The sequence below is a fragment of the Tachypleus tridentatus genome, chromosome 1 (assembly GCF_004210375.1).
Source record: "Tachypleus tridentatus isolate NWPU-2018 chromosome 1, ASM421037v1, whole genome shotgun sequence".
NCBI classification, from domain to species: Eukaryota; Metazoa; Arthropoda; class Merostomata; order Xiphosura; family Limulidae; genus Tachypleus; species Tachypleus tridentatus.
The window spans coordinates 91,483,429-91,511,317 of record NC_134825.1 but is presented as its reverse complement, the minus strand read 5'-3'; the positions used below and the strand labels follow the sequence as shown (position 1 = coordinate 91,511,317).

At 30.5% G+C, this 27,889-nt stretch overlaps 1 protein-coding gene across 2 annotated transcripts in view; it reads left to right on the top strand.

Annotated features, from left to right (window-relative positions):
• The window catches only part of LOC143255482 (coiled-coil domain-containing protein 22 homolog), a 47,841-nt gene that overhangs the window by 9,299 nt on the left and 10,653 nt on the right, over window positions 1-27,889 (top strand). For both annotated transcript variants that reach the window (XM_076511213.1, XM_076511223.1), the window contains 9 exons: window positions 5,079-5,211; window positions 11,494-11,621; window positions 13,688-13,772; window positions 16,378-16,547; window positions 16,840-17,049; window positions 19,200-19,382; window positions 22,214-22,450; window positions 24,208-24,309; window positions 27,212-27,319. In XM_076511213.1, the coding sequence (XP_076367328.1) occupies window positions 5,079-5,211; window positions 11,494-11,621; window positions 13,688-13,772; window positions 16,378-16,547; window positions 16,840-17,049; window positions 19,200-19,382; window positions 22,214-22,450; window positions 24,208-24,309; window positions 27,212-27,319 (1,356 nt within the window). The remainder of the gene's footprint in view (window positions 1-5,078; window positions 5,212-11,493; window positions 11,622-13,687; window positions 13,773-16,377; window positions 16,548-16,839; window positions 17,050-19,199; window positions 19,383-22,213; window positions 22,451-24,207; window positions 24,310-27,211; window positions 27,320-27,889) is intronic.

Sequence of the window (27,889 nt, the reverse complement as noted above, 5' to 3'; positions counted from 1 at the left end):
CTTTTAGATTACATGGTTAAAGTGATGCAAGTTTAATTAATGTAACAGTAACAAATTAGTTTATTTCTTAGTAGTAAATGCCTTTTGAAATAATTCAGTACCAAATTTACTTAAATTTGTGATAAGTAAAAGTTGTACAGTGAATCCAATGACTTGAATCAGAGTGTATATGTAAAATGATTCTTTATTACTCTATTTACAACTGTAATTTGTCATTCCATGTGTTAGTAAGGAAAATTGCATTACTTTTGTTTTTAAGCAAAAATGATTGACTACAATGCTTTTTTGGCATAATTGTTTGGGTTTTGATGCAATTGGTACATTCAGCACAATAAAGCACTCAAATGTGCTAATCAGCTAAATGGATTTTTCCTGCTAGATGCTACCATTTCTTAACATTTCACTGAGTACCAGAAAAGACTGCTGCCAAAGTGAGTGCTTTTTTTACAGTTGTCAGTTCTGTAAAAAGTGTCAGTGGGAAGATACTCAATTCAATTTATTCAGCATTATACAATGAAATCATTCATGTATATAATATTAACGTGATACAAATATGTACATACTGAACAACAACAAATGTATAACCAAAGAAATTTCTCTGGGCATTGTTTTCATGAAATTCCTTCACAAAAATTTGTCATCAGTAAGTTTTTTTTTGTTTTTTTTAGATTAACTATTCAGCACACATGAATACTGATAGATCTGTGTTGATGTTGATAAGAAATTTTAAGAGTTGCAAAAAATTAACAATTTCCCTGTGATATACTCATGAAAAGGAGCATTTTGATATTTTTTTTTTGTCTCTGGTTGACCATTTTGGAGCTACAGAGCATGACAGATGGGCAGATATTTGCTCTGATGTTTCTGTAGCTGTGTTCACTTGTAAGTTGTAGGCTTAATTGCACAATATTTTAACACTAACTCCACAATTGAATGTAAGACTAACCTAAATTACAATGTTTCAGTATAAATTGCAACACATAAACCTGACTTAAATAACTAGCTTTGTTAAATAATCATACATGCAACTCGCCAAGTAACTGAATAATGAAACAAATGTAATAACTATAACTGAATACTCAGTCACTATTCCTGAGCTGTCTATTCATGTTTTATACCTATATCTTTGTTTCCAGATACATTGCAAAATCTCTTGATCATGCACTCTATACAAATAAGCAAGTTAGTGTTGAAAAATATAGCATACAACAATTCAATAATTTTTATTTTTGCTTCTCTTAAGTTAATTATATAAACTTAAGATTTGAAGCTTTGTGTTTTTTGTGTAATTTTGAACCACTGATTATGTTATTTAATTAACTTGTGCAGTTACCTGTTGTTAAACAAGATTTGTAACTAAACACTTATTGTTTATATAAAAAAAATGTATAAAGTACATGTAGAGTACTTTACATAAGTACAGAGGCTTCAGTTTAGTTATTGACAGTATACTCTTAATGTACAAGTATCACTACTTTTACACAACATGGTCCTATTTTCATGCAAGAAGAAATTGATATGAGTTAGCATACTCTGGACATATCACTCTAGTAGTTTGACTTGTTTCCTGCATTTTGTTACACTTATTCTACTGTATAAGCCTGTTTCAAATTTTGGAATTTTAATAGATCTTTTGATTCAACAAGAATGTTTTAACTTCCAGTTTTCTATCAACAAACAGAGAACAGAGAAAATAATGGCAAAATCAAGCCATGATTCCATAAGTTTTCAGTCTTTGCAATGTGAGAAGACAGTTTGTTCACAAATCAATTACTGTATTTGATAATTTTTAAACTTTCAGTTAGGTTACTATTGAGCCTTTTCTTTTTAACAAACAAACATTAAAATGTCTCAACCTTTTCTTATAGAATAATTGAATAATCATGAGATAAACTATAATGCTTTTATATGGCTTTGATGAATGTTTAAAATTAAAACTTTCCACCCCATCTTTTTAACAGATTTTGTCATTATTATCATAATCATTAAGGCATTTTGACTAAATGTGCATAAGAAATTGACTAAACTTATATTAACTTGATTTTGTGCATTTAGATTTAAATTTAAAGATAATGTTACCTGTAATATTAAATGCTATATTAGCAACTAAAAGACTTGGACTTTTATGGCTACCTGAACAAATGGTTCTTTTTTTATTCTTGTCACTACTGTTGCTTACAAATTTGAAACTTGTGTTTAATCCTTTGCTGCATGTATGCTAATATACCATTAAGGTGAAGTTTTAATTATCAACTCAGTAATTTACTTGGTTTTTTATTATGCCTTTCTTTATGAGCTGGTCACAACCCTTTTTGTTTTGAATTTTTCAAGGGAACTTTTGTGTCTGAACAGGGTGTACAACAACACTGATGCCTTTTTTTCCTCGGTATAATGATGTAAGGACACTTTCTTGATGGTGTCAAGGATGTTTTGGTGTTTATTTTAAAAAAAAATTGTGCTTGTAGCATTTAGTCCATGGAAGTTGCATTCTTACAGTGCTGTCAAAATATTCCAGAGCTCAGAATTTCACCCAGTAAAATATACATCCAGACCTGGCTAGTTTTTTGCAGTGCAGCCACTGAATTTACACAAATAATATCTTCATAGCTAATATTTATTTAAAGATGATCTTGCACATACAGTTTTTAGTAATATTTCTCTTCTTATATCTTATTACATGTATCAGAAATGTAGAAACAAACCATGTGAACTAATTTTTAAACAAGTTTTTTAATATTTAAAGACAAGATTTTGCTGTCCTGACACACTTAACATGTAGCTCCAGAAGCTAGACTTAGCTGTCCAGAAAATGCTTAAAATTCAGTTTTATTAGAAGCTTCAACATTTTAACTCTCATCAGACATCCTAATTTGCTTCTAATTTGTATAATAATGAAAACTCTGCTCTTTTCTCAACTTCTTGAAAATATAAGCCTATATTTTGAAATTATGCCAATTAACACTGCCATAATTTCTGATGTTGTTGAACAGAGGATGCACAGTTAATATTTATAATTACACAATGTTGTGTGAATCATGCTTCAAAATCAAACTCGTGTTTCAGTCCTTGCTTTCAGAGGTTTCAAAAGATGTGGTGACTCACTGTCACAGAGATGTCATCTGTATGCAAGGGTTTGTCAAAACACATGTGGCCCAATCTGAAAACAAAATTCTAATGTATGATTTTTTGTGATAAATATTGAGTGTGAACCTTTCATTGAATAAGCAACATGTAACTTAGAGAGCTTGTATTGTGTGTTATAGATTTTTCAAGAAAGAAGTGAACAGTGTTACATGTCATGAAGAAGATCAAACTTTGTGCTGTGATGAAATATTTTGTAAAATAGAAAATAAAACCATAAGAAATCCAGGGTATGGAAGCAGTATTAGAAAAGGGTGTTCTTGCACATTCAACAGTGAAAAAGTGGTTTGCTGAGTTCAAGAACAGTAGACAATCGTGTAAGAAGGATCCAAGGTTAGATTGTCTACTGTTCTTAAACTCAGCACACCACTTTTAGTTCATTATTTGGTTATATTTGATTGAAGAATTACCCTCAGGAAGTTAGCAGAGGAAGTGGAAATTAGTAAAAATACTGTAGCAAGTATTTTGAGTAACAGATTGAGCATGGATGACATTAGTGCTAGGTGGGTTCCAAAAATGTTGCCAAATAACACCCAAGTTCACCAATGCCACAAATGTATAGACACAGGAGAAAATTATTTTGAAAAATAAATCTTGAACCAGTGTCTCTCTTTATAGGTCAGGTTACAACTTTTCAGACACCTCTCATATATGCGACTTCCCTTCTTTAGAACTCCTTCAACATATTCTTTTAAGTATTTAGTAAACGCACACAAATCTTCTATATAAAGATGGAAAGCTGTCTATTTGTCATGCTGATCAACGTACAATTTGCATAAAATCATGAGACTTTCTGCTGTGACAAACTAGTTTGTCTTTTTTACATTCTTCTGGCCACATGTGAAAAAGAGATGATGTACTACTTTGGAAATATAATTAGATTTGAGGGTAGGTTGGTGGATATTGTGATGAGTAATTAAATCTAGTTTACACACACTTCACAATTGGTATTTCTGGTGCATAAAATCATAATCACTGGCTGAAATTCCCCATTATGTTTGCTTGTTTGCAGAGGAGACTGATGCAACGTAAACAAATTTTGTCGAATCAGAACCCTTAGCTATAACTCTATAATAACCCCCATGGTTTACCTGAAGCACATTTCTATTTTGAAATTCTCATATTAAACATTCCTTCTTCAGGTTAGCAGGCTAATAAAGCTAAAACCAGAAAGATAGTCCAGATAAAGACCCAAAATTTCATCATAAAATTTGCTGCCTGTACCTTCACAATTAATAATTTTCAGGGTCATACAATTGACTAAATACGAATATATCCTTGAGAATCAGTTTTTGCATTTTTCAGTTTATAATTTATTTATAGAACTTTTGAACATAACTTAAAAATACACAGTCAAATGCTAATCAAACAATACTTAAAGGAGATGATCAGATATACATAAAAAATGTTTGTGAAATACTAATATAGGATGGACAGTCATTTTCCATACATATATTGTTACTAAATTATAATTATTTTTTATAAAACATGTTCATAAAATATTTATTTAGACACAGTTTTCAGAAAAAAAATTAATCATTATTTCCCATCATATGACAGACATTCAGTTTGTTATTAATTAACAAGTAGATTTTATTCATCATTTAATAACCTGCAATATACTGTGTGGTGCATCTTTGTGGTGGGTGTGGCTGAACTAATGAGCAACCAGTCCTTCAATTGGAAAAGTGTCATATTCCCACTATGTAAGCAGCACCAAATTTTAGTGACTTGTTACATATATCATAAAGGAAAACCAAAACTGAAAGTTGTTTGATAACATTTCTATTGTCAACAGAAGAATATACCTTTTTATTGTACCAATACAAGATATTTCATGAAAGATTAAAAATTTGAAGGCTAGGTAGTCGTACGTGTAGAGTGTATGTATGCAACTATATCTGTCAAGTTCTAATCTAAGTATCTTTCTTTCTTAGGAGTTGGGTTACAAAGGAGAGATTGGTTATCAGACATTTCTTTACTCAAATGATTCTGAGCTGCGAAAAATCTTTATTTTTTTAATTGAAAAGTTACCCAAAGAAGCAGAAAAGGTTACAGATGAGCCTTTAGGTAAATTAGTTGTTTGTGTTCTTTACAACTTTTTTCTTCATATAACTACTGTAAGTAATTTAGTTTTATGCATCTTTATTGCCAAAACTGTTTTGTGAATTTTTAATGATCTTTGGGCCTTACATGAGTTTAACTTTGGATGTTGATACTTTTATATAAATGAAGCTGACACTTGTTGGGAAGTCATGAGTTATTTCTACAGTTCAAAACAAGTTATAAGTATCAGATCTGTTACTGAAGGGGTCTTTAAACTGTATATACTATGCATATTATTTTGTGTTTTATAATTTGTTTAATTTTTCACATTTCATGTATGCCTAATCTGTGTAAAACACTCACAAGTATAATGCTATAAAACTGTTTAATCTGTTACACCTGTGCATGTTTGTAATTTTCAATATTGGTTAATTAAAGGAGATAACTGTGACAGTTAACCCATTTTCTTTTATACTATTTATGAAATAACAAAGTTATTATCATTTGAGGAAAAGTTCAAAAACAAGTTAACAAAATGACATGTGTAAACAGTTTAAAACAATTATTAAAATAAGATCTAACTGATGTATATCAGTCAAAAAGGAATGATAAAACTTTAATCAGGTAAGTATAAAAGTAGCATAATTAACAGAATTGAAGTTAAAAGTTTAATGTTGATTAATAATAAACCAAACCTACAAAATACTTTTCCTAAAGTTCACTATCATATCTAATACATCGTTAGGATCATGGTTACAAGATCACAAGAAAAAAAAAACAACAAGATTTCAATTTAATTTTAAATTTATTCATTGAAAAGGAACCATAATTGACAACTTGTATTGTTTCAAATCATCCCTACCACTTCTTTCTGCCTTTACAAACTGTACCTGGCTAACATTACTGAAGTTGCAATGACATAGCACAAGTGTACTCTCGTTACAGTATTCAAGAATGTAAAACTAATCTTTACAAATTATGTCTTGACTATATTTTAGTTGACTTGTATTTTGTAAAACATAGTAATATTTCAGCTATAATACATTATTATTGTTTACAGATAAATTCTTAAACTTGTTTTTCTTAAAACATAATAGTAAAAAAAAAGAACAAAACAACCAATTATTTCTTCCAATTGTGACCTTCCTACTCAGTTGCTGAATGACATAGGTTGCTAAGCCTTTTAAAATTTTGCACATGGGGGATATGAAACAAAATAATTTTGTTTAAATTATGTATATATGATTGAATAACCCAAAAAATCATAAATTACTATATCAGTGTCATATAACCCCTTTATAATTTATCAAGGTTAGTAACTAAACTCTATTTCAGTCTAAAAAATATAAAATTTCAAGGAGTCCAAAGACACAACCTCCTTGGAATATTGTTTTAATAGAACAAGATAATATCCTAACTCTTCAAAATGGCTGAGGAAGCAACTCAGGGAACATTCTAAGTATATGTATATAGGGGACTGTTTCCATAAATTGAAAGAGGTGAGTGGGAACACTGTGTTTGATTCATTACGTGAGTGATATTTCAATGAATAGAAAATATAAGAGGCTATTATTTTATATTTAACATTTTGTTATCAGCAATTTGAGTCCCCAATTTGTACAAAATAATAGAGTTAGTATTTTGTCATCATAAACATCTAATCCAGTGGTGCACAAAGTCCGGCCCTCGACAAGTAGCCGAGTGGCCCGCAAAGTCCAACGGGAAAGTCAAACACAGAGAGTTCGTGCTTGTGCGAAGATTAAGCGCTATAGAAGAATATGCATTAGATTAGATACTGGATGGTTCCATATTTATTAGCAAATCTCGTTAATGCATAGGCATTTAATCATTGGCTCAATGATGTAATATTTCCTTAATTACAAAATCTCACGTGTTACAATTGTTCTTTGAAATTTACTTACGAGCCCTATTTTGATATTATTTCATTACAAAAATGGCAGCTAATCGTAAAAGAAAAGTTGACGACAAAAACTGGCAGTTTCATGATGAATGGACTGCGCAATACTGTTTTGGTCAACAACAGAAGAGCATGATTTGTCTGCTGTGTCATTCGACAGTAGCAGTGGCGAAGGTATCCAATATAAAGTGTCATTATGAGTCGAAGTGTAAAGATTTCCACAACGTTGTCGGTGATGAAGGAAGAGCTCGAATTGAATCACCAGCAGAACATTTTCTCAAAGCAGTCAGCAGATTTAGGTGCAGCAGTTACGATATTTCCTTGATGATAGCAAAATCTGGCCATCTGTTCACTGATGGTGATTTTGTCAAGAATGTATGATTACTGCATCAGAAAAGTTGTGTGCAGAAGCAGTTCGCAAGCAACAGACAGTGGCTTTGAGTCGTATGACAGTTCATCGAAGAATTTCACACCTCTCAGCAGACATGACAAGGCAGCTTACAAATAAAGCAGCCAACTTTGTCTACTTCTCTTTGGCAGCAGACAAGTCGACTGACATCAGTTCAACCACACAGCTACTAGTTTTTGTTTGTGGTGTGTCGTCATCGTTTGATATCACAGAGGAACTAATCGGCATGGGTTCCAGGAAGGGTCAGACAACTAGGTGTGCTCTATTCGAGGAGACAGTATGACTGTGTAGTAGTGTTTCATTGGATTTCATGAAACTGGTAAGTGTGACAACTGATGGAGCACCAGCCGTGACCAGAGAAAGTAGTAGGCTGGTAGCACTGTTGATGAAGCATCGAAGAAAGCAGAACAGACAGTTGGTGAAGTTGCACTGTATTATTCACCAACAGAACCTGTGCTGTAAAGAACTTGGTTTTCAGGCACTGATGGCATTGGTGATGAAAACCATTAATTTCATCAAATCACGAGGGCTCAATCACCGTCAGTTTCGAAGTCTCCTTGAAGAAATTGATTCAGACTATGGTGACCTTGCGTATCACTGTGAAGTATGCTGGCTGAGTCGAGGGAAGATGCTCAGAAGATTCTGGGAGTTGATTGATGAGGTGATAGAATTCCACAGAAGCAAGAACAAAGACACAAGTAATTTCCATGACTGATCCAGCATGGCAAGCTGATTTGACCTTTCTGGTTGACATGACACAACACTTGAATCATCTGAATTTGAAGTTGCAAGGCAAAAATCAGCTTGTCTTTCAGCTTGCAAATCACATCTCAGCTTTCAGGACAAAGTTGCAGTTGTTCCGACAGCAAGTAGCATCAGGCAACTTCATGCACTTTCCCACTTTTCAGTCACAGCTACAGAAAAATCAGGACATTGACACACAAGTTTATGTTGGGAAGCTAGATACCTTGCTTGATTCAATCCTTCAACTCACAATTTTGTGACTTTCACCAATGCAGATTGTTGATGAAACATTTTGCTGATCCATTCAGTTTGTCAGTGGATGACTTGTCAGCAGAATATCAGTTTGAACTTACTGATTTCCAGACATCTGATGAACTGCGTGCTATTTACCGAGAAAATAGTTTGCTTGACTTCTACAAAACGCACTGACAGAGCACTTGTCCACACCAGCATGTTTGGCAGCACGTACTGCTGTGAACAGGCTTTCTCACATATAAACTGAACAAAAACAACACTCAGAATCAGCTGATTGATGATCATCTGAAAGCAGTCTTGCGTCTTTCAACGTCAAACATAAAGTCGGACATTTCTAAACACATAGATGACATGCGGCACCATCCATCGCACTGACTTTGTGACAGTTGGCGTATCATAACATTTCTTAGAATAATGTGCAAACTCTTTAATGCAATCGTTATTTGGGTGTTCTTAAATGTGATGTCCATCTTGTGTGAAACAATTGTGGGATTTTTTTTTTTAATCTTCACTTTTTTGTGGCCCCCAAAGGTTACGAGAAGTCTGTTTGTGGTCCCTGACTCAAAAAGTTTGTGCATCACTGATCTAATCAGAACCAGTGTTGCAGTCAAGGTACCATGTGACACATGAAAAATTGATGTTTAAATGGTTTTTAAATGCTTAGCTATGAATCCAGAAATAGAATAACATATTACTAAAATCTGAATTAAAATCGACAGTTTGATACCAAACTTATTTACATAAATTAATAAAATGGTAATTTTATAAAATTTTGAATGCAAGTCGACAAATGTGATAACATAACCCATGGAGATAGGTTCAAAGAAGGTATGTATGGGTGTAAACAGTGCTGTGCATTTCAAAGAAAAAGTATTTAGGGAAAGAATTTATCATCTGTCATACAGCAATGTTTGAATGTTAAGGTTCTGTATGTCAATTTCATTATAAAACTTAAAGTATCAGTACCATCACCCTGTTCAAGTTTAATATTTGGCATCTCTCAATACCCAGGTTTTGAAAGGATCTCTGGGTCAGATATCTCTTACTAATTAAGTCGGTTGGTTTGTTTGTGTAATGTAGGTGTTTGATGGTAATCACATGTAGTAAATTACAGGGTATTCGGAAAGTCACTGTGCAGTTTTGTAATCATATTTTGTTCAGTCTATTTCAAGCCAGCAACTGATAGCAGTGTTTAGAAACAAAATAAGAAGGATCCAGGCCTGTGTTGATGTCAACAAGGGTCACTTTCAACATTGTTTATAATTGTCATTCATGTTTACCTCCTGTATTCTATATTGAAACGTCTGTTAATAAATATGTAAGTGCACAGTGACTTTCTGAACACCCTGTAGTTTTAACCTACACTCGTTGAAAATCCCTGGAAAATCATTAGATTCATTCAGAACTTTAAGTACCTAGCCTCAAACATGAGTATTCTAGATGGGTCTCTTAACCATTTTAACTACTTTAAATACACTGGCCTTATATTTTATAAATTTTCCCTCCTAGTAATGATTACTTTAGTTTGGCATTCAGAGATGACCAGAAATTGTAAAGTACTCCATGTACTAGTAGTAAAAATTTAAAAATATAATTGTGCCAGGTGTGAGTAGTCCCTTATATGTTTATGGGGTAATTTGTTATTAAAAGTGAAGGAGGACTAACAAAACTGTAGTACTTGTACATGATAAACAGTTATGATACTTTGGGTAAAGTCATTTCTATATAACTCCTGGATTATTGTCTATCAAAATACATTTATTTTGAAACATATCAGTTACAAGATTTTTATCATTGCAACAAATGAAAATTATGCAGTCATACACACACTATTAATATTTTATTGCATTAGATTAATTTATGAAATTTGTTAGTTAATTGGTATTACAGAATTAGTTGGCCAGTTGTGAAGTTGGATAAATATAGTGTATTTGATAAATGACCTTTATTTTACTAAGTGCAAAGTAATTCAGTTGGGTTATCATGCTTAAGTTAAACTTGTAATAAAGATGGAAACCAACTCAGTAATGGAATGAAAGAAAGGATCTTGGTGTAGTGGTTGATAAGTTAAAGTTTTTGAAGCAATGCTATGTTGTTAGTGATGAAGCTAATAGAAATGTAGGGTGTATTTATAGACATTGATTACAAGTAAAGAAGAAAAAAGTAATTATCTCTATGCAGATCATTAATTAGGCCTCACTTGGAAAATCATGTACAGTTTAGTTCCAATCTAAAAAAAAATTTGTATTGACTTATTATGAAGACTTCAGAGGATGGTTTGTAGGATCATTTCAGTGATAGAAGGGCTGTTAGATATCTATAGAGTAAGATCGCTTATTTTATTTTTAAAAAAGGAAAGAAGATATGATCTTATTGAAGTTTGAGATCATCTTGGGTCTTAGTAGGGTAGAAGCCTTTGATTTCTTTGTATTGTACCTTTGTATTGTATTGAATACAATAGGATGAGATGTTGGAAAGACAGATTAGGCTCAGGATGAATGACGTGGAATGAGTTGCACTTAGAGTAAAGAGAAGAATTTGTGATTTCCTAAATGGTTGGGTTTAAACTTGGGTGAATGGGCAAGGGTAGCCTCGAAAGATCAAAAGTTCATGTTATCTATATGTTATATTAATATAGTATTGTTTAATTTTATTTATTCTTTAGTTTCCTGTTCATGCAAATTATAGCACTGAAAATAAAACTTACCTGTGTATCTCAAGGTTTAATCTCTCAAGTGGTAAGATATTAAAGTGAAAACTGAGTAACATAAAGTTAAGTGTATACATAAATGTGTAAGAGTATATTTCTGGTTTATCAATTTCATGACACTTTTAAAAACAGTAACAACATACTTGAAAGTATTTATAAGCTCTTTTCTTTTTTAATAATTCACATTTATATTTGTTTTAATAAGCTTAGAATTTTATGATGAAGATTAAGTTCCAATTGGTAATATTAAGTCTTATGTTATCTTTTTAGGAAAATCTGATCTTTTAAATCGAGCAATTGCAGAAGAGTTATCCAGGCAGCTGAAGCTTCCTTGGTTGCCAAACTATTGTAAACCAAATGGTTTAAGATGGAGTAGCCCAAACCAAGTGCACAGAGAGGTGTGATATTTAATTTTTGAATTGATTGAGAAGATTTTATAAAGGTTGAAAATTTTAAAGAGTTACTAAAGTTTATTTGTTATTTCCTCGATAAGTGGGTTTCTTCTCTGCATGAGTAAAAACTGTCTGGTAAGTTGGAAGTAGAACACACCTTTTGAGGATGTTTATTAATAGTCATTTTCTTTAAGTTTTATAATCACCTTTAATCAAATGTTGTAAAACATAGTTATCTGAACTTACTTTAGGGGGCTTGTTAGGCTCTGTTGATGCAATTATCATGCCACATTTCTTTCTCTATAATGGTATTTTCTCTTGGTAAGCAGCTATGTCTTGATGGCAGTGGGTAGAACTTGCCTTTTTTGGGGTGGAGGATATTTAATATAAATTTTTTTATTACATGTGAAAAAAAATATCTTCATTAAGTTTGACTACTTTTAAGGTGATTATTTGATGAAGGATTTTGAACTTTTATTATAACTTGGTGAGAATATTAAACTATGGTTCTGCAATAAAAACCTGGGCATACTAACAGTTGGATGTGAAAAAATGCAATTGAAATTTTAATAATTGTAGTTTTCAAGCTGTTATTTTCCTTGTTAAATTGCCAATCAAAAAAATTTTAATAAAGTTGCATGTATTTGAAAAATTAATTACATTAAAGCTAAGTGTGTGGATTGTTATGATAATAGCAGTAATGTCAAAATATGAATTTCAAAATAAAGTTATCAATCTCTACATCTCGACAAATGTGCAGATTCCATTAATATATAAATGATATCATAACATTACTGTAGTATAAGTGAAGAGCATTAGCCTATATCTGGTTTGTTTTCAGTTGTGTTAAATTAGTTATACAGAGCAAAGACACAATTGTTTACAATAACAGTGAGTAAATAATAGTAGGTGTAATATATACATTGTTAGGTTGTTTAAATTTATTGTTTATAGCATGAAAATCTAAACAGTTTTGTTTGATTTAAGTAATAGTTTTTCACCTGTAAAGGTTTTCTCTGCTTGAAAGTGATTTAGTAGTGGGTTTTGTTTTTAGGTTGTTAAAATTATAGGTGTTTCTGTTGTGGAAACCTCAAATAATCACAGTTTATGTTCTTGAGAAACTTTGGTGAAGATTGTGGTAGTGTTAAACTGAATTATCTTTTAAGCTGTTTCATTTGAAATGTGAAATTACACCTAATTACATTCCTATGTTTAAACAATTTTGTATTAAACAAAAAAACAAAGTATTAATTCTTTTTCTTTCTGAACAAATATCATAGTTCAACAGGAAGTTATAAATCTTTTTATTGATTGAAAAAATAGTTATTTCAAGCTTTAAATGACTGCCTTATGAACATTTTTAAACTATAGCTTTATGAAAACTTGCTTGAAATATCAGTACTTAAAAATTTCACATAATTTTTGTGTTCTCTGTATTTTATAATTAAAAATTAATTTCTTAAGTTAAAAACTTCATTTATGTGAGTTTTATTATGATCTTATTACAACAAAAATATTTTAAAATGATAATTTGTCATCAAATCAAAAATAAAATAAATTTATAAAAGTACAAGTGGGTGTTTTTTGAATACAGGAGAAAGAAACAGCTGAAATAACCTTAAGTGTATAGTCTTATATTTATCCAATCAGGAAGTTTGAACTCCTGACTTACTTTGCTGTTGGTTTAGTAAGGCATTTGAGGAAGCACACATCCCCAATTTTGTCCTTTTGATTAATATAAGATGGTATGATATGATGAATTTTATTGCAAAAGATGTTGCCTATGAAATATAATATCATTAAAAAATTGTTTTCCAACAAAGAAGGATGTTATATAGTTCTTAAATGATATATTAGAATAATGTAATGGATATTTTTATCTTATGTGGATCTGAGTTTTGGGTATGTATATCATCTGCTCATCTAAATCTCATTTTCATTTTAAGAAATTATGTAAAATAATGAATAATTTTGCATTTGTTTAAGGAAAATGTGTAAAATGGGAAAAACATATTGAAAGGCTTTTAAACCAGAATGATCTTCTGATTTAGCAATGCATTATAATATTTCAGGGTTGCAGAGGTGCATATGCTCTTCATACCTGTAACTTGTTTGTTCCAAGGGACATCATTGATAGTAACAGTAAGGTTGTTCAGGGTAAGGAAAGCTTTTTTGTATATTTGGTACATTAACATTTATATATTTTATTAAGTTGAATTAAAATAAGTTGAAGTAAAATTTTTTTACGCAGCCACAAAATTATTATTTCTGCAAGAGATCTGAGGAGAGACTTTTTTCTTGAATATTTGGAATGTGAAAAACTATGGGTAAAATTTTCAATGTCAACTAAAAAATAGCTCTTTGGTTTATATTGAAAGTCTGTGTAGTAGATATAAATAATATATCATTGCCACATTTGAAATGGTTGTCTGTAATGTTGACGTAGTTCCTACTATTATTTTTGGGCTAACCAATTTGTACCTTAATACTCTTTTTGCATCTTCAACATATTTGGATTACATTATCATCAGTAGTCATGTATAAATCCTGACTAAAAAAACATCCAACAGTCAAATTGACATACTGTTTGGATTCAGATTATATTAATCTCTGTGGCTCAGTGATAAATCTAAGGGTTTATAATTTTAAAACTTATATTTTGTTAACTATGGAGGACATAGTACTGAGGTAACTTTACAACTTTTTGATTAACAACAAACACATTTTTCCTCAATTTAACCCTTTTGCAAAGGGGTACCCCTGTAAACACTTTTCTGCAGAAATAATTGTGTTATATTCAAAATTTAATTGAACATGTTTACTATTAGTGTATGTGAATTAAATTAACATAGTAATATATGTTATGGTTTGAAGTTTTATGTTATCTGAGTTTTAAGTCCTTTATTTTAAGAGAAACCTATAAAACTACTTAAAACATCAATTGTATTATTGCATGACCCCCAGACTACAAAATTCTATTCTTTGGCACTTTTATATCTTCAGTTATATAATGCCAGTTTTATAGACATACATTTAAGCAATAAGACATTTACTTAAACTACTGATATGTACATTCAAAGTGTTTTTGGATGAATGTAGTTAAAACAAGTAAAACATTTTGCTGACCCTTAACTGATGCAATGTTCACTTTATTAGATTTATTAGATTTGTTTGAGCTTTATAACCTACATGTAGAGGTTACACGCACTTGTATATAATCATTATGAAGAGCTCATTTTATGTTATACACAGGCTTAGTCTCAGGGACCAAACTCAGCTATTTTGTACTGGTTATAGTTTTCATGTTATAACTTTTAATTAGTAAGTTTATATTCAAAAAATTTTGCATACTATCAATAAACATTACAAGGCTTTCATATGCACCATATTGGATGTTTTACCAAGTCTTAAGATTTGTGAATTTGTTTTTGCACCTTTTTTCTGTTTTGAATATTCACTATCCAATATGTGAAGTGATTTTGATTTAAGGTTAAAGATACTTTTATGCTTCACAACATTTTCAAGTTTCACATGAAAATCTTTAACTATCTGACAGTTCTCAAATGATTTTCTAGAAACAGCTTTATATTTTATCTATTATTTTCATTATTGACCTATTTGTTGATAATGAGCAGCCCAAGGATTGATTGTTGGTGATTTTCACTAATTGTTATCCTTCTTATCTGTCATTTAAAAATTAGGACTATTAGCAATAATACTTGAATATAAACAATATACTTCAAAGGTTCTGATGGAACTTCCCTGGTGGTTCTTCAGTATTTAAACTCGAAGGTACTTATAATGCTAAAATTCAGAGTGTGATTCTTAAATATGGACAGAGTGCACATAGACCGTTCTGTAGTTTTGTGCATAAGTTATAACCTAACAAGCAAAATAGTGAAAGAATATCGACTTGTGCATTTGTAGCCAACCTTTATTCATTAACACCAAGATTTTTTTGTGCTGTGTTTTGAAAACTTTTGACCAAGACTTCTAGCAAGCAATAATAATACAGTAATGAAAATTTGGATGGTATTGTTTAATTATATTCAGAAAGCCATAGCTTAAGAGTTGAGTTTTACAAATGTGAACACAAATACTTATTTTACAAAAGTAAATAGAATATTTATTAAAACAGTTTGAAAAAGTACATTAAAAGTAATGAAGAAATTGGTAGTAATGGGTGATTATTTCTTTCCTTTAGTTTAAAATCCTATCAAAATTAAAAGAAAAGTGTTTATTAATTACAGAAACAGTAATGAAAGATATAAAATGTATCCTCTGTGCTTCCAGATTCTACCTCTAACAGTAATACATATTGAAAATATCTTTTTTTTATATTTTATTCTCATATAACTTGTAACTTTCACCAAAATTGAGCAATTTCTTTGTGAGGAGAATAAAAATCACATGGGAAGAAATCTGTGTATATTATTAAATGTTTATTTGAAAATGATGCATTTAGATCTCACACAAAAAGTTTGAAGTTTTGCAAAGCTTTATCTCTAAAAGTAAATTAGATATTGAGTTAAACAGTTCAGAGTAGAAGGGGTTAATATATATGATACAATATATTTATAGCTTAAATTTAACTTACATTTTACGTTACAAATAAATATATTTTAGTATCTAAGTCAATGCCCTTGGATATATGTACTCAACATTTTGCTCATATCTTTTATTACGATTTTCATCTGGTTCTACATTTTACTTTAACTGGTGGTAGTTGAAATAAATTATCACTTTTGTATATTCAATACAGTTCTTGAAGAATATTATGAAAAAGAGTTGCCATTTGTGTCCCAGCAAGTTTGTGAATTTCAGGATCTTGCACCATCAGTGCTCGAGATGAATGATATTGTCTTAACTGCAAACATAGAGTGGGAAAATGAATGGAATCAATCAGGGCTTCCATCTAGGTTGTCTGAAGAGGTATATATGCTCTTACAAAGAATTATTGTGAATAATTAATATCAGTTTCTGGTATTAAGTTTACAAGATGTATAAGCCTGTACAAGATAAGGTATTATTTCTGAGCTTGTGAGATGATTTTTTTGTTTTTATTCATAATTCTAAGTAAAATAATACTAGAAACATCTTATCTGTACTTCATTTTCAAAATATTACTGTAATTAAGTCATTCTTTATTATTATCAGAATACAGACTGAACATTTGGAAAGTTTCACTAGAAATTAGTAATTCTTTAATATTTTTGTATTATAGGAATACAAGCAAAGGAAGAAAGAACGTATTCAAAAAAAGATAGCTGAACACATTAAAAAATCATATCAAAACTCAAAAGGTCCTGAAAGAGGATCACACTCATTAGCAGAATTTCATCAGCTTCTGTCATCTATGTCTGAGAAAAGAGAAATAACTGGAGTCATTAAAGGTTCCAGATTTGTTCGGGCAGAAAAACTGCAGTTTGCTCAGGTATGTGTGTTACTATCGGTAATCTGTGAGAATGTAGGTGTCAAAATTGTGTAAGCACAGTTTAGTAGCACTAAGTTTTCACCATCAGTAATCAGCATTTTATGATGGCTGATTATATTGAAATGGGAAAGTCAGAAAGAATTTTGCATCGGAACTTATCAGGAATTTTGCTATGATGAAACATAGATAAACTGTTTATATCACTAAAGCGAAATAGATATTATAAGAGAGCTAGACAGCTTGTGTAGGAAAACTAAGGTTAGCTCTTGTCCCCATAAAGTTTGCATATTTATAAAGCTAGTGAATCAGACTCAATTGAATTATGTTCAATTAAAACATTCATGATTCAACATTTCTGTAAGTTATTCATTTTTGCACTTGTAAGAATGTTGTGAAAAAAATGTTTTTTCACATAAACAAGTAGATATAGATCAACATATGTCTTGGGTAAAGTAATATATTTAAGTATAAATACATTACGATAAAAAGTGTTTAATTAGTCTCTAAACAGTTACCCTATCAGAAAAGTATCTGTTTAACCTTGTTTTGTTGTATTCAGAAATAGAAGCCTCTTTTTAGTTTTTGCCTGGGATTTAGTGTGTTTAGGATGTTTAGTTATATTTATTTAGTACACAAATTTTAATTCTTCTGTCCACAGAAATGTACAAGTCTGCTTTCTGAAAAGGTTAATTGAATCCTTTCTTACCAAGTGACAGCAAATGTTAATTTTTGCATTTGAAAGTTAATAACTCATAAATGTCTTCATCACATATGAAATTGAAATACTTCAAACATACAGTCATATGTGAATATCTTTTTCTTGTGAAATACCACTACATAAAAACTATAAACTGTGCAGTTAAAGAATATGCTTCTAATTGTTGCCTGAAAGCCAAGTTTCATATATGTTAACAGTAATACAATTGCAGGCTGAATGATGTCATGAGCTAAGTTACTTTGTTGAAAGACATTTTAAAAGAAAATTTCTTAGACATCATTAACCAAGTCTAAATAAATAGTGCTTATGTTATGTTTTATCTATAGAGCTCACCCTATACTCATATGTACACACACACACACACACACACACACACACACACACACACACACACACACACACATTATGTACTACTATTTCAAAAAGAAGTTTTATTGATTTAATCAGAGATCACACTTTTGGAAAAACTAAAGATTTGCACAGTTGCTGGGAGGTCTAAGCTTTAAACATATGCAAATATTATTTTTGTTATTTTGATATGTGTATGATCAGTAGTTCCTAAATGTAACTAAGCTTACCTGATGCTTTGTTGTAGGTGTCTTCGAAACTGCATTCGATTTCTTTATTCATTCCTCCAAGAGTTCCAGATAGTCATTATCCAGCAAAGCCGTAAACTGCTGCTCCCACTACTTTATTTACTCTACATTTATATAGATTGTTTATAATTTACTTTAATCAGTCATATTTAAATTTTACCTATTATAACAATGTCCTAAGTTGATTCATTAATAACTGTGCCTGGTGGTTAGGGTGTTGACACAAAATTTGTAGGTTTTGGGTTCAAATCCTGGTTATAATGAACATGCTCACCCTTTCAGCTGTGGAGCATTATATTGTGATGGTCAATCCTCCTATTATATTAGTAAAAGAGTAGCCCAAGAGTTAATGGTGGGTAATGTTAATTAGCCAGCTGCCTTCTTTCTAATTTATCACTTATAAATTAGGGATGATAGCTCTTCTGTAGCTTTACATGGAGTTTCAAACAAACCCAATCATTAATAATTGTTTACTCTTCATAACGTGGTATCATAAAAGGTGCAAGAACAAAGCTTTTAGTAATAAAAATCAATAACAGGGAAGGAAAAATCATGTGAGAAACATAATATTCTCAAGTGGTGATAGTTTCTTAGCAAAAATATAAACATACTTTGGGATAGGCAGAAAAATTATATGTTATATGAGGGGCAAGGTCAAATATAGTTATTTAAAACTTAAAGTTTCCATGTGCCTTTAATGAAAGATAGAAGAACTCATGCTGGAAAGGTTTAATTTTTAATTCAGTGTTTCCCTCAGTTTATAAATTAAGTAGTTTGTTTAAAAATGTATTTGAATAAAGCATGCTGAACAATTATATTTTATAATTTTCATGCAGGATGAAAAAAATATTGAAGCACCAGTAGCAGGACCTGCCTTGAAAAAACCTGATACAGAGGAGGACTTGAAATCAAGGAGGGAGGAGGAATTAAAAACATTACAATCTGAACTTGATGACCTCTCCCACCAATTAGAGCAACTTGAACTTCAAATGAAACAATACAATGCATCTTTACAACAGGTTTTTCTTTTTCATTCAAAATTATTTATTATCATTCTATGTATTGCTCCAATGAAAACTTTGGTCCTATAATTCACAAATTTTAGAGCAGCCCTTTGAGAATACAATAAACATATTGTAAAGGAATAGCTTTGAAAACCAACAAATATACTTTTAATTGTGAATGGATGTTACTAATTTTTACTTGACATTTTATGATCTATGTGTCATTGAGTGTCAGATAATTAGAAATTACAAACACTTCAAGTGATCAAAAAATACTTTCAACCCTTTTGCAAATGGTGCCTGTTTAAATCCCTTTCTATGTTATGTCATTGAGCTACATTCAAAATATATTTAAACTTTTTTTTATCAATGTATGTCAATGAAATTAACATTATATATAATATGTATTATAATTCCAAGAGTTTTATGTTATCTGTTTTAATTCTTTACACTTGAAAAAAGCTTTTAAAAAAATACTTAAATTTCAGTTTTGTTATTACGTGACCCACAAGCTGTGAAACATATCAACTTTTGCACACACTGTTTTGAACTAGATAACCTCAGTCCATTAAATGCATGTCTAGGCAATAAGTGCATTTACTACTGCCCTGTTGGGATGTATGTTCCAAAGTTCTTTGACTGAGTTCTGTTGAAACTACAAATAAATGTTTCCAACCCTTGACAGTTATCATGCTTATCTTCTATATCAGGGATTCCTAACCTTTTGGCACTCGCGACATGAAAATGTAATTGATGAAATAAAATTAATGTAATCCCAAGCTACTTCTAACAAAGCTACGCGACTCCCCTACCAAGGTTTTGCTACCCCCCAGGGGGTCGCAACCCACCGGTTGGGAACCCCTGTTCTATATTATTCCTAGAGCTTTAGAATTCATATGTAGTTATGTGACACACATGTATATTGTAATTAGAAAGAACTAATTTTACCTTTATAATCCAACAACACTTATTTTGAAATTGACACTCAGTTCCTGTCATTGGGTAGATGTGGTTGCTGGTAGTATTGTTAGTTGCTTTGTACATGATAACATTTATGACTGTGTTTCACCTAAATATAAGTAGAGACAGTTAAATTGCATTTAGATTTTATTTTTATATCATAGTTAATTGTGTTATTTATGTTTTAAAATCTATAGTTAAAAGATTTAAGCATTTCTTAAATTTATCTGACTTGTCCCAGTTCTCAATGCTTATACTCTTGCACAGTGTGAGTTGAGTTTGCCAAAGGCTTATGTGTCTCTCCTGAAGATATTGTAATATGTCCCAAGGGCATCATCAACTACTGTTGAGATTAATAAATGGTAAAACACTGGAAAGAGAAATAAAACATAAAATAACAAGTATATATGTTAAAAATAAAACCTAAAATTACAAATATCTTCAACAGATTTTTCAAGATATTCTGTAAGAAAGTAAATGCTATGTACATTTTTCTCTTTTTTAATTTTAAACAATTCATTGCACTGTATGTATAGATAATTAAAAATGAAATATAAACATTTGCTTTAAAAATTATTTTGAGTTCATTTAGGAGATTCTAGAGGTTATACAAAAAAACTCAAAACTGTAAAATGAAAATCATATTCTACTCAAATTATTCAATCTGAGTGCAATAATTTCAATAAATAACATCTTTAGTGGAAAGACTTAATTAAAATCATTTCATTCTTTGTATACAATATACTTGTAATCTTTTACAAAATTCTATCAGAAACCTCAGAGTTATCTTATGTATCATTAAGCTCATATAATTCCCAAGTCAGGTTCCTGCAAATTTTCAGGAAGGTGTTGCAGAATGGTTAATCTAAGAGTGGCGAAGTATTGGTGAATTAAAAACAATCTGATATTATGAAACAAAATAGTTTTCCAATTTGAGATTCTTTGCAAATTAATCAGAAGTTAAGTGTTCCATTGCATCCAGTGTGAATATTCTGGCAAAAATAGTTGATTATTATTTTTCAAATGTGTTACACAATACATTCTTAGAATATGTTTATAAACTATTTCAAATAACTGGTAATCTTTATTTTTATGTTTTGTGCAGTTTTGTGTGGCACTTTGTACAAAGGTTTGTAAAGTAACATGAAAGGAACTTTAGAATGGAAACAAACTATGAATATTTCTGTAAAGTATCAAGAGTATTTTCAATTAGTAAAATGTGTCCTTGTTAAGCTTAGAATTAAAAATTTGGTATACATAACCAAATAGTTTAGCTCAAAAATATAAAACTGGAAAGGTATTGTACAGTTGTACTTCAGATTAAGTCAATAATTCCTGCATCAACACAGTAATGCCAAGCCATTCTAACTTGTTATTTAGTTGGATTTAGCTAATAATTCTCTAAACTTGTCATGAGAAATAACATCCTGTTGATAATCTAGGATGTTTCTGGAATTTGAATGGTGGTTTAAATTTTTGTTTGCTTTGTTTTGGAGACTTCCAAATATATTTTTAATTGTATTCTGTTTTGCTATGTAACAAGTGTATTGAAACTAGACAATTAACATGCATTTGTTTTATATGTATAAACATTTAATTGTACAATCTAATTACATTTTATTAAGTCATAATGGCTTATTTCAGAAGAATATTGAATTCATAAAGGTAGTTTATTAATTATGCTTATTGTTTCTGTAGACAATGCAGGTGGTAACTGTATAGATTAAGACTACTTGTCATTTTACCACTGTCTACATGTACATTGTTTTCCAACAAGTTTCTGAACGTAACTAGTTACCAGTCGTAAACCTCAAACTATTGCATGTTTCTAAAATGAAATAAGCATTTTGACAGAATAATTTGAGATAATTAATTTTTTTACCTAGATTGGTGAACAAATTCTCTCTGAAGAAACCAAAAACAAAGAGCTAGAGGAAACATATAAACTGAGGAAGAGAACTTTTGACCTCCTTCCTGATGCAGATAATAACCTTAAAAAGCTACAGGAGGTAGTGGAAACCAGTGGTCAACGACTTGTGGCATTGGCAGGACAGTGGGAGAAACATCGTGCACCTCTCATTGAACAGTACCGCCATATGAAGGAATTAAGTTCTCAGCGACTTGTAAGATGTTTTTCAAAATAGTTGGAAGACAAACTTTTGCATTATGAAAATTTTATTCTCAAAGCTTAAAGCTTTATTTATACATATTTTGGATTCCAGATACTGTTTAACCTTGTTGTGCACTGCAGGGTCAAGGTGCTCCAGTTGTGACCTTTTTGAGTTACATTCAAAATATAATTAAACAACTTTATTATTAATGTATTTCAAAACACTTGGTATTGAAATGTAAATTATAATTTAAATTGCAATATTATTTAAGTTTTAATATCATAATTCCAAAAAGAAATATTAAAAATTCCTACTCTTCACCTCTTTGTCATGTAATGTGTTGGCAACATATATTATCGATATTTTATTTCTAACCCTATGTATGAACTTCTATGTGCTCAACTAATTAAAAATATTTATTATAGATACTGACAACCCAGAATATGATATTAAAACCTCCAATCTTTTTTTTTTATCTGAAATATAGAAAACAAAACATAAAGTCTATATGACATGCCTCTACCATGCCATTCTGCCTTTCAAAAAATGACAGTAATTCTCTATGACACTGCTATTAGATTATTTATAACTAACAGAAAGAGCAGTTTTATTTAAGAGATTCCTTATAGGGTTTTTTTTTTGCTTTATTTTTTAGCCATTATGATAGTTAGTTGTTTGCTACAATCTGCAGCCATTCTAGAAGAAAAAGAAAAATATTGATCTTGTTTCTTATTTTTAATTTTTTTTTCCAATCTATACCTTGACAGTTTCACTGTAATTAATGACAGGATAGAGAAAGTAAGAGATAAAATGTACATTTTTTTAACATTTGCCACATTTCTTTCCATTTCTCTATTTTGAAATGTACTCCTGTAAATTACTCATTGTCATATGATACTCAAGATATGACTAGGTTTGGATAAATTACAATATGACTGTTTGTATGTGTTTGTGAATATTAGTTTCTGTTACTTATGTGGAAACTTTTGCTAGCTGTAACACACACACACACACACACACACACACATACAAATAGTTTGCACAACTTCTTGTTTTGAAATCAAGTGAACATTCATGATGTTACTATCATGATAAATATCAGCTGAAATTTCTTTGCAACTCTGAGAACTTATGGTTGCAGTAAAGAAAAAAATGTATAACAGCTTGTTACCCACATTATATCTGCTATATCCACTGCCAGTTAGGTTTTGCAGATAATTTCTGGGTTCATCAGGGTGGTTGAGATATGACAGACATAGTGGTTGAGATGCTGTTTACATTATAAAATTACATAACAGTAGCTGTTATGCACTGAATGAGATTACGTTGGTGATGTGCAATTTTTACAGTTGTATTTGTCCCCCACTGGTACAGGAGTAAGTCTATGGATTTACAATGCTAAAATCAGGGGTTTGATTCCCCTTGGTGGACTCGGCAGATAGCCCACTGTGGCTTTGCAATAAGAAAACACACACACATACAATTGTATTTAATTGTATTACAAATAAAATTAAGAAAGGATCAATAACGAAATTATAAATGAAGAAGCTGTGAAGAAATTTTCTGGTTAATGTTTGGAAAGTTACCTGATTTACCAAAGGTTTCTTGAACTTGAAATAAACCTGAAGTGAAAGCACAAGTGCATACTTATAATTAGGCTTAACATTTTAAAATAAGAACTAATTCTTAAATGATCTCATGACACTGCTCCTAAGAAAGTGAGGAATGGCTTTCACACACGTCTGATGTGAGTTAAATGTTATTTATAGAGTGAAACACAAAGGAAATTAGAAGAAATCAAGTCTCTGAGAGAGAAAATGAAAGATTGTGCTGATGAAGCTAGAAGCAAAGAAGACCTTTACAAGCAACTAGTATGTTAGTGATAGTTAATTTTGGTATTTTATCTACTTGTAAGGTGTTTTTTAAAAACTTTCTGTATGTTACATAAAAATAGCATATAAATAAACTTCATAGTTTCTTATAAAATTCTCAGATCCTGATAAAGTATGTAAAGATTATTGAAAACTGATTACACTATGTAACACAAATGTTGTTCCTGGATAGTATGTGTTATTTCTTAATTGCTTATGTTGTAAAAGTACAGAAAATGGCCATTATTCCCTTCAAACTTTGCTTTTGTGACCTGGATGATGAGATTTAGAAAGTAACCTATTTTTTTCTGTAAAACTGGGCAAATTTGCACAATTTCATTTACATAAGGTCTGAATAAAACAACATATGAATCAAGCTTTACATGTATTTATACTAAAGTTATACAAAAACGAACAAAAATGTTTAGAAGTGACTTGCAACTTGCACACTTTCATCTAACAAATTCCACTCCTTGATCCTAGATGTCAAAAGCTCAGCATTCGACTTTGTTAGATGAAGATATCTGACTAAGTCATAAAGGTCTCTTTGATTGGGGAAGTATGGGTTTCTCTCACTAGCTGCACCTCTGAAATTGTAACCTGGATCTTCAACGTCTACCTCCTCTTCCGATTTGCTGCTTCCTTCTGCAGATGGCTGCTTTATCTCTTGCAGTGTGCACAGTGTGTGTAGCTCAGGGCAGTGTGGAACTGGGGCGATGGATGATGGAAGGTCCGGATACATGATAGCAGCTGCATTCTTGCCAGCCTAACATTTGGAAGGGTCCACCAGGCAGGAGTAGCAATTGCTTGAGTGGTCAGTGGGTTCACGTCAAATTCTTGGAATAGCGAACTTCATGGCTCTTGTTTCCCCTCTGTATCATCCTGCAAAAGAGCAAAATAAAATTGTTATTATGAAGAATAAATTTATTTATCCACAACTAATGTGTAAGAGGTTCATGGGAAATATTTTATGTGATATTTTTTCTATACTACTGTAAATTAAAAAAATAAATTTAAAGATATATAAATTTTAAAAGGTCTCATATTTGTATAATATAAAATCTTACTATTCAAGCAAGCAAAAATTGTCTATCTTACCTTCTAGAGTTTTTTTGCAGTGCTCGCAGATAAAATGAGGTACCCAGGATTTGTCTTGATTCCTGATAGGTGTGCCTTGTAGGCTTTACACAGATGCTGTCACATAGTACTTTTTCACTCTTGTCTTGATAAATTGGCCACATACATAGCAGAATGCATCTGTAAAATGCTTGCAGCTTCGTGATGCCATCTCTGATAAAATCAGATAGGTCTATGTGTTCACTTAGGCAGCTAGAACTAAACTGAAGTGGTGAGTGGTGAGCCCCCTGTATATATATTACTATGGAAAGTTCTAAAAAATTTTAAAAGGTTCTTGAAAATTCTTGTAAGTTTGAGAAAATTCTCTATCAGCTACTCAACACTGAATCTATCTGGAATGTTCTGGAAAATGGGTAAATTTGAAAATTTCATTATCCAGATCACAAAAACAAAGTTTGAAAAGAAAAATAGGTATTTTCCATTTACTTTAGGCATAAGCAATTGGGAAATAACACTTTCTGCCCAGGAACAAGAAAAAGTATAAATTTTGTTGCATAGTGTTATAGAACAAGATAGAATTAATGTTAAGTATTTGCTTTGTAACTTCTAAATATTAATTAAATAAATACTCTGTAAAGATTTCTGGTTAACTTTGTCAAACAATTCCAAAAAGAAATGGAAGCTTGTATTAAAATACAAGTATATGCAATTCCTTTTATAGCTGAAGGATTAGTGGGATTTGCTAATCTTATTAATTCTAGACTCATTAATCAATTACATTGAAGTAATTAGTTATTTTTACATGGCACTACTCTTTCTATTTGTAGCTTCATTTTTGAAGATATTTTTGAATAACCATTCATTCTATCTAATAGACATTTTCTGGTACAACAATTTAGGATTGAATATTTTTTTATTGTTATGTAATTCTTGTGTTTTTTTGTGTTTCATTATTATTATTATTATTATTACCTGGGTGTCTGTATTGGTTCAATAAGTAAATATGACCACAAACAGAAACTAAACTCTGTAGGGAGCTGCTGGTTTTGTAGATTGATTAAAGTATTTTTTTACAGTAAATCTATTTTATTTGAAATATCTATAAATATTTTGAAAGATGTATATAAAACATGCTTTGATAATACTACAGTTAGATAATTTTTAATGATAATTATTAGTTATCAAGTGTCTGTATATTGTCAATAACAATTTTAAATTTAGTAATTTATTTTGAAAGAGGATTTGCTTGCTTTGCATAACAAGCTTTCAGTCTTGTATTCAATATTAGAATATTACATTATCATCACAAATGTGTAAGTGTTGTAATTTGTGTTAAATTTCTTACGGATTGTTTTACTTCATGTTATATTAAAAGTACAAACATTATACGAATTAATATTTTCAATTTACATCAGTGTTTTAGTTATTTTATTCTTTACATGAAATATTACATATTCTATTCTTGATTTTGTTACTGTTTCTATAACTGTATTGGTTTTGTTTTAGAACTAAGAATTTTATCTCCCATATTCCAAGGTTTATTCATATGCAATTTGTGACTGGTTTTCAGTGGTATTTACTGTTTACTCACTAATTTCACTTTTTATGGTAGAAAAGCAGATGGAATTGTTGCCCTTTTATTTAACTTTCTTCCTTCCCTTAACTCAAATAGACCTTTTGATTATCATCATAAATATAATAAAATAAAAATTAATATTCTTTAGTGAACATAATACTTCAACTCATTTTTATCAACTGAAATTCACAAACTTTTGCATTTATTAAAATTGGGTAGGAAGTTTTTCTAAAATTCTTTTTTCTACAGTTAGCAGAATATGAAAGATTAGCTAAAGATGTGAATAGGTCAGCGTACACCCGCCGAATTATTGAAATTCTAGCCAACATCAAAAAACAGAGAGAAGAAATTGATAAGGTGATTTCAAGTTTATTTTACATTATTCACTTTAACATCATATAACTTAAGTACCATTAAATAATTATTTAGACATTTCCAAATAACAACTAGAGTTAATTGTTGTTTTTAAGATTTCACTGTTAAATTAATTAAAATGTAAATAAAATCTGTAGTTGAAACAAATTACAGAAATTTTTATTATTTTGAGAAAACGTATTCAGTCTCAATATGCCTGTACAGTTAATGTGCTAAAATGTGCCATTTCGATAATATTTTAATTTTGTTAAATTATATATTGACCTATTGTATTTAATGACAAGAATTATAAAAAAAACGTAAAGATACCATGTATCAAAATATTCATATTCTTGGGTGGAACTTGACTGCACTAATGTTCTTGTTCCTAGAGCAAAAAAATTAAAAATTCTGATGCATTATTCACCTTCTTTCACAAAATTGCCCTCTGTATGCAAACATTTTCTATACGCATGTCACAAGCCTTCTGCTCTTCCCTATTGAAATTGAAAGATTTCAATGTGTGTCTCATGCAAATAATTGTCACTTCACCAGTAGGTGCATGATATGCTC